The sequence below is a fragment of the Salvia splendens genome, chromosome 21, assembly GCF_004379255.2.
Source record: "Salvia splendens isolate huo1 chromosome 21, SspV2, whole genome shotgun sequence".
NCBI lineage: Eukaryota > Viridiplantae > Streptophyta > Magnoliopsida > Lamiales > Lamiaceae > Salvia > Salvia splendens.
The window spans coordinates 4,315,726-4,323,878 of NC_056052.1; the positions used below are offsets into that span (position 1 = coordinate 4,315,726).

Below are 8,153 nucleotides of genomic sequence, written 5' to 3' on the forward strand. Positions count from 1 at the left end.
CTGCCAGCCGCATCGTACCTGAACCAAAAACACAAATATCGACGCTCCAAAGCATCAACGGTACGCATAAACACTGTCCTACGCATCCTAAAACGCCGCCTGAAAAGAGGCGCCCCAAACCACGGCTCCTCCGCAAAGTAGTCTTTATATCGCCGCTGATGAGCAGCTACGTGATTTCGATCAATCACTGCTCGTCGGTGTACAACGGGTGGAGGTCGAGGTACCGCCGGCTGCAAGGCCCTTTGTATCAACCGATTTATCTCGCGGGACGTATAGGCCTCCAACTCTTCGTTCATTTGCCGTTCGTACTCCTCAGCATCACCACCACTACCACCACTACTACCACCCGCGTTACTCATTTCACATTGTTGCTCTTGTACAGAAATTAAGATGGAGAGAAAACTCGTTAAAACAAGTGGTGCGAATAAAAATGACGTGCAAATCGCGTATATATAGTTTTCGAAAAATTAAAAAAAAAATTGAGCTGGCCGATCGCTCGTCGATCGGGAGCCTGCAATGGCGGCCAGCCGACCGGCGAGCGGATCGGCTAGCGCCCAAAAATCGGCGTCGGGTGGCGGATTTTTTGGCCGAAATGGCGCTCGCCGGTTCCAATGGTTCGGCGAGCGGACCGGCCAGTGCCGTGAATCGCCTAGCCTGTCCACTCGCCGCCATTGGAGATGCTCTTATTTCTCTAACATTTTTCTCTCATTCGTTTGTAATTATGATTCCTCTTAATTTTCCAATACCGACGTTTCGTCTTCACCACTATCAATTCAATCTGAAACCTGCTGGTTTACCCGAACAACCAGAATGAACATAAACCATACAGTCTACAATCTAATAGGGTTGACCCAAAATTAACCCGAGTCCCATAGAATTGGCTCGAAATGGGTTTATTCTCATTTTTCAATTTTTCATTACTTTTTTCGAACTTTTAAAAGTTAGAATAATGATTTTTTAATCTACATAAAAATATTTTTTGATTCATTTTCTAAATTTACACTTATTTTTTTATTTTACTTTTATACTTTTTATGAAAAATTATATACATATATATTATTACAGTAATATTTTTTTAGCCCGATTGACTTAAAATGTTTATAATCCAAATGGTCCATATTCAAATAGCCCAATATTCCAAATTGTTTGGATCGATTGACATTCATAACTGTCCGTTTAGTAGAAAAAGCTAAAACTAATATTCGTTTATTTCGATGAATTTACCAATACTACAATAGTAAAAATAGTGAAGCTCCTCCCTCTCCCTGTATTTTCTCCCCATTAACTTCATCGAAATGATGAATATAATAGGGATATTGGCATTTAATATCATGAATTTTTCAAAAAGTTGGATTTTTCCCACAAACTTTAAAATTGACAAATAGTATCACGAACTTTACCTCGGGTTTATTTTTTCCCACGAATAAAAAAAAATCATGTTATTTTAATAGATTGAAGAACAATTTTGGAGGGTGTGCTTCAAAAAAAACTATCTTCAAAGATTGAAAAACTTGAAGCTCTCAAAATTGTTGTCGAGAAATTACGGAAAAAATCTGTATCATAATATTATTTGTGAGATTTTTTTCATTTGTGGGAAAAAATATTATAAGAGCCCATTTTAAGGTTCGTGGGAAAAACCCAACTTTTTGAAAGTTTATGCCAATATCCCAATATAATAAGAGCCATATATACTAGTATTCTATATAATCATGTAACTTATACTCCACTAAATATAATACGTGAATTTCAATTAAAATAGAGTAGAACACAAAAATCTATATACTAGTAAAATATTACCTCAAGCACCAATCACGTAGGGAGAATCCATCCATTAGAATTAGTATATTTTCTCTCCTCCGACAAATTAGAGGGTCATTTGACATTTTAGCACGAAACTTCCTTCAATCTTATCTTATTAGCAAAAATACCAAGTTCAAACCAAAGAATAAATTATTTTAGCACAGTAGCTCCATTATTTTCCTTTTTATTCAAAAATTGGGGTCAAGTCAAGGTACACTACAGGTTGTTTCTCTGTAATATCCCTCAAATTAAAAACGTGTTTCACCATGCAACAATATAAAATAAATTAATACTAATAGTGTAAAGTTATTAGTCTATATATATGACCCTAGTTTTCTTCTTTTTCATAACATCCCCAATTCTTACATTACTTTCTAAGACACATACATTCATCTAAACGATGTCTAGCCCCCCTTGCGACAAGTCCTTTTGCAGCAACTACATGCTGCTAAATCCTGAAGATGCTGAGCTAGGCGATGTGTTTAATATCCTCTTCTCCAGCGATATTTCAAAGAGGAAATTCGTCGACTGCCCCGATGGCACCGAGGAGCCGTTAGGCCGCCGATGGATCATTTTTATTTCTATTTTAGCGCAGAAATTCTTGCAGGCAACGGCTAAGCCTTTGGCGTCCTTTGGCTCCGGTGTCGAATATTGGCTCAATTTGCTGTCCGGGAATGGAGGCTTTTTCGGCCTCCTCAAGAATACTCTTATAGGTATGCAAATTCTTACTTCCTCCGTCCACGATCAATAGTCTATTTTTTTAATTCATTTTTTTAAGTCCGTTCACAAAAAGTATATTTCAAATTTTTTAGTAACATAGCCACTAACATTATTTTAGTTATTTTTTACAATAACGTAGGATTAATTGGCTTTCATTTATTTGTCAATAGTCAATTGAGAAACGTAAATTCACAAAAATTAAAACAGTCAATCTGAAGACGATATTCTGTTTTCGCTTCAAATTAAGATTTTGGATTTTGTAAATTGGAAGTCAAGAGAAGAGTGTATTTTTGGATCCAAGAAATGACACCTATGTATTTCTTGCTACTTCATCTTTGTGATTTTCACTTCTTGTTTTATTTTGAATAAATCCCACTTTCACGAGCTAAAGCGAATATTAAGAATAAAATGCCTAATGTCAAACTAGTAGTCAATTAAAGTGTGGTTGAATATTGTAAGCTAGTGGACACTTTACAAAGCAATAGTTCCAAACCAATAAAGTAATATAATATTATTGTCCTTTAAAATATGTTATCATTATCATTGATTACACTTTGTTGTAGGACCTTTCCAACTAATACAAATCGTAGTTAGTGATTATTATCAATTAATTTAAGCTAAAAGACGATCCACGCCAGCTAGACAAAATAAACAAAGATGATCCATATTCCACACACTAGGTATTATTTATTTTTTTCCCCCATGCATACTAACTAATAAAAATCTCAACGGCAGGTCACCTGCTTTATATAAATATATGCAGCCTTAATAAATGGTACTTCAATTAAAATTATATATATGGACGCGTGATAATTTTGATACAAAGTTGCATGATAGATTGAATTTTAAAAACTGATATTGCATTTTGATAAAGGGGGTATAGTTTAAAATTTAATTGATATTTACCCTTTTATATATGTGTGTGTAGCAAAGGTTGTTCAACCGGACAATACATCATCGGATTATTTCTCGTTCATTGGAAACCTCGACAAACGGCTCCAATTAGACCCGACAATCATCCCCGGCGAGAAGAGATATTATGCTGCACTTTCTATAATGGCGGCCAAGGCATCTTATGAGAACAAGAAACACATCAAATCTGTTGTTGAGGACCATTGGGAGGTATGTACACTAAAAAACTTATTAAGTCAAATCAATACTCCAGTTTTGCCTAGCTCAAAATAGTACTCCACACTCTTATGGAAGGGTTTAGTTTTATTTTTCTTAATCAGGTTAGTTTCATTAAGGAATATAAAATTGAAATATCGCACCCTTGTTAGAAGACTTCGATAATTAGGTGATTTAGGTCGATGTGTATTTTAGACTATTACTCCTCATCATTCACGTTGGGATATCTTTCAACACATGATTCGTGATTGGAAGATAGCATCATTATATTATATCAAAATGAATCATAAAGTTTTTTTTTATTAATAGGTGGACCCCTTTCCCAAATTGTAGTTGTTTGCAATGCCGTAATTGTCTGTTCTGGTGTAATTTAATTTTGTGTCCCACTTGGGCAGCTGCAATCAACAATAATTTCAATTTGTTTACTTTAAATATTTGGATTGCTGATGCGATAAGATTTTATGTATAGAACCAACAATAAATTAATTTACTTTATTTATATACCTGACCGTGCTTAGATCAAAAGGTCACATGCATGCATCTTATTCTTATACTATTGAAAAAAATAAGGTTATTGCAAATAAATTTCCTCTGAAATATCTCCTCCTAATCACATTTTTGTTTGCTTTCCTGCAGATGAATTTCGTCGACTCCTATGATTTCTGGAATGGTGAGTTGAGAAAAACACACTCATTTTCAAACATTATTTGATTGAGTGGTTTTACACTATAGTTCAGCTCCACTGCTTCACTTTATCAAAGTAATAAAAACATTATTTAATGAAGCAGAAATAAAACATATACTCCTTGCATGAAAATTTGTCTCAGTAGGATAGGATACGAGACAGAAAAACAAATGGTTGAAGTTAGTAAAAATGAAACTCATCAAATCGCATTACATAGATAAATTCATCACAATATATACTATAGTATTTTACTAAAATCAAAACAAATATCCACAGATTATCAAGGAAAAACCACAACACAAGCTTTCATAATGGACGACAAGAAAAACACAATCGTCGTATCATTCCGAGGAACAGAGCCCTTCGACGCGGACGCATGGTCTTCCGACGTGGATCTCTCCTGGTACGAGCTACACGGGATCGGGAAGATGCACGGTGGATTCATGAAAGCTCTCGGCTTGATCAAGAGCAAAGGCTGGCCGGTGGAGCAAGACCCCGAGCAACAAGAAACCGCGTATTACGCCATCAAGAAACAGCTCAAGAAGCTTCTCGAAGCAAACGAAAAGGCCAAGTTCGTAGTCACCGGCCACAGCTTAGGCGGCGCGCTAGCAGTTTTATTCCCGGCGATTTTAGGGCTACATGGTGATTCATTCTTGCTCGATAGATTGGAGGGAGTCTACACATTCGGACAGCCAAGAGTTGGAGATGACAAATTCGGACAATACATGAATGATCTAATCGCAAAGCACGATTTCACGTGCATCAGATTCGTTTACAGCTACGATTTGGTGCCGAGATTGCCTTACGATGATTCCAATTTCTTGTTCAAGCATTTCGGTACTTGCATTTACTTCAACAGCCTGTATACAGGAAAAGTAAGTCCTCCTCCATTTTTTTATTATTATTTAGATAAACAAAATATTATTATTACTTTAATTTGGTTAAATATAATTTTGTGCAGATCGTTGAGGAAGAGCCTGACAAGAATTATTTTTCGATAATATGGATGATTCCGAAGTTCTTCAATGCATGTTGGGAGCTGATTAGAAGTTTCATCATAAAGTATTTTAAAGGGCCGGATTACGCGGAAGGAGGCCTGCTTCGATTGTTTCGGGTGATCGGAGTGTTGGTTGCCGGAGTGCCGGCGCATTGCCCTCAAGATTATGTGAATGCTACGAGGTTGGGATTGTCGGAAGACGTGTTTCTGTCCTCGAATGGACAGAAAACTTTGAAGACGCAATAATGGACAAAATTGTGTTGTGAATTAGTTTTATTTTCTATTTACGATTGATGTGTTGAGAAAGGAAGAATGTGGCGTTGATGCTAAATAAAATAAAATTTCATTTTACCGAGACTCATAGATAGATAGTAGTACTATAAAAGTTTCTTCAAGATATATATTCTGCGAGACTATTGCAAGTTCCATCCAGTGACGGAACCAAAATTTCGAATAAGCCAAGGCTGAAATTTAAATAATAATAATAATAATATTTAAATACATACTCTCTTTGTCACTTTAAGTGGAGCATTTTTATTCGACACAAGATTTTATGCGGTGTTCTTTTGTGAATTAAGTGGAGTGAAAATAAAATAAAATAAAGAATGATATTTCTATTTTAAGAAATGTGTTATTTAGAGTGAGACATCTTAAATTGAAAAATATGCAACTTAAAGTGAGACGGTGGGAATATATAATATCTTTATAAATTTTATGAAATCTTACATGATAATTGTGATGAATAAAAAATCAATAAATCTATATTATCAAATTCATACAAATCAGAAATCATCACAAATTATAACCATCTCTAACTAATTAATTTCAAAATCAATCAAAACAAATTATAATTCATACTCATGTATCAACATAATATCTAAAATTTAAATTTCAAATCAAATAAATAAATAAATAAATAAAGTGCAAAAGCTCAATTGACTCCCCGTAAACAATTTCTCTTCAAATTAATTTAAAATTAGGGGATATTTTTATTAGATTTGACTAAAATATCGGTTTGTAAACATAAGCCATCATTTAAATAGAAAGATAGGAAGTAAATTGAGTATGTATATAGTCAGACTTATTATAGCCCAACAATTAAATAAATATTCCAAAACTAAAAGCCCAAATTGTGTTCACCTTCCTTCTTTCACAATTTCAGAGAATCAGGCTCTCTGGCGGCGGGATTCGTTGGTCTGGATGGATGGAGGTTGGGCTCTCTCTGTGGTGGAGAACGGTCGTGTAAAGAGAGGCCTGGGTCTGGTGTCGGCCAAGCCCCTGCCCGTGCCGGGGCTTAGCCCTTGGCCTTGGTGGTTCCGTCGGGACCATCACATAAATGCCTGAGAAAAAGTGCCAAAGTATTTTTAAGGCATTCTTGGACATTCAAAGACTGATCCAACAAAGTAGTAGTTGCCATATGACCAAAAATTTTACTTCCTCCGTCCGCGAATAAGAGTTCCATTTCATTCCGGCACGGGTTTTAAGAAAAGTAGGTACAAGAAAGTTAGTGTAATATGAGTCTCATTTATGTATATTAGTTTTAGATGATACTTGAGTGGAATAAGTTAGTGGAATGTGGAGCCTCTTTACCAAGTAATTATGAACCGGGACTCCTATTCGCGGATGGACCAAAATGGAAAAAACGAGACTCCTATTTGTGGACGAATGGAGTATAACTCTTTCCTTTTTAGTCCGTGACTTTCTAATTTTGAAAACTCCTTTATCTCCGATGTGGTGAAACTCATTCTTCACTAACAATATTTTAAAACATTTTTCTTTTTATCTCTCTTACTTTACAATTATGTATTAAAAATCGTGTCGAACCAAATGTTCATACTTTGAGGGACGGAGGGAGTAAAATACAATATTAACATAAATAATTCTAGTGAAATTGCTAGAATACGTTATAGTATTTTAGAATTGGATCCGCAAACCCCTAGTTGATGGAGCGATTGTCTAATTATTTTCGTTAACAAATATCATCTCAAAGTGTTATTAATCGGGGTCTGGCTTTTGTACGTGTGAATGCTTTGTTGATTCTTGAACAAGTACTTGTAGAGAATTGAAGTGTATGTGAGATAGATTCTTCCGTCCGCAAAAATTAAACTAATTTTATTATTTTTGGGCATTCACGACCAATTCTAAATTCACTAAAATCAATAGTACACCATTTTTATCAAAAGTGATGTATATAATATAATATTCATTCAAAGGGAGAATAAAGCGAATATTACATGCTACAACTAAACATAAAAAGTGTATATTTCGTGTAACATATTTAATATTTAATTTATTCTATTTTATATTACTACCATACAAATTGATCGGGTCATTCTTCACTACATTTTACTAAGGGTCATGTAAGAGTCCAAAAACATAAAATAATTTAAAACGTTAATAGTGGCTAAAAGTTGGCGGCTACACAATTCTCAGTTACCATTTATTTTATTTATTATTTGTAGTTCCTGCTCCATCACATGCAATTGTCAGTTACCATTTATTTTATTTTGTAATTCCTACTCCATCACATGTTATGTTACATCATTTCAACAATGAAACTATGGTTAAATTATAACTTAAATATACATCATTTTAATTGATGAACATCCTTCTAATCAAAATTATTACTACTAATTATAACTTTGTTATTTTTCTATTGATAAATACACACATATTACACTTATATATATTGGAGCTAAAGTCGGTAACAGATATTTTAGTCATAATATTTACACTAGTTGATCAAGAAAATTCTAGGATATATTATATCGATGACCCTAGAAATTTTTTATTTTAATTTAGATACTATATCATTCTAGATTA

At 34.4% G+C, this 8,153-nt stretch overlaps 1 protein-coding gene across 1 annotated transcript; it reads left to right on the top strand.

Annotated features, from left to right (window-relative positions):
* Positions 1–2,142: 2,142 nt before the first annotated feature.
* LOC121785258 (triacylglycerol lipase OBL1-like) lies at positions 2,143–5,681 on the top strand. Its single transcript, XM_042183646.1, has 5 exons — positions 2,143–2,513; positions 3,449–3,642; positions 4,285–4,318; positions 4,610–5,208; positions 5,295–5,681. Exons 1-5 carry the CDS (start codon positions 2,201–2,203, stop codon positions 5,574–5,576), a joined length of 1,422 nt encoding a protein of 473 aa, XP_042039580.1. The 5' UTR covers positions 2,143–2,200; the 3' UTR covers positions 5,577–5,681.
* Positions 5,682–8,153: the final 2,472 nt, after the last annotated feature.

Excerpts from the sequence above, each read along its gene's own strand:
- LOC121785258 (XM_042183646.1), top strand. The coding sequence starts at position 2,201 with ATGTCTAGCCCCCCTTGCGACAAGTCCTTTTGCAGCAACTACATGCTG. Across the intron at positions 4,319-4,609 it reads CTCCTATGATTTCTGGAATG|ATTATCAAGGAAAAACCACA; the intron begins GTGAGTTGAGAA and ends AAATATCCACAG. Across the intron at positions 5,209-5,294 it reads ACAGCCTGTATACAGGAAAA|ATCGTTGAGGAAGAGCCTGA; the intron begins GTAAGTCCTCCT and ends AATTTTGTGCAG.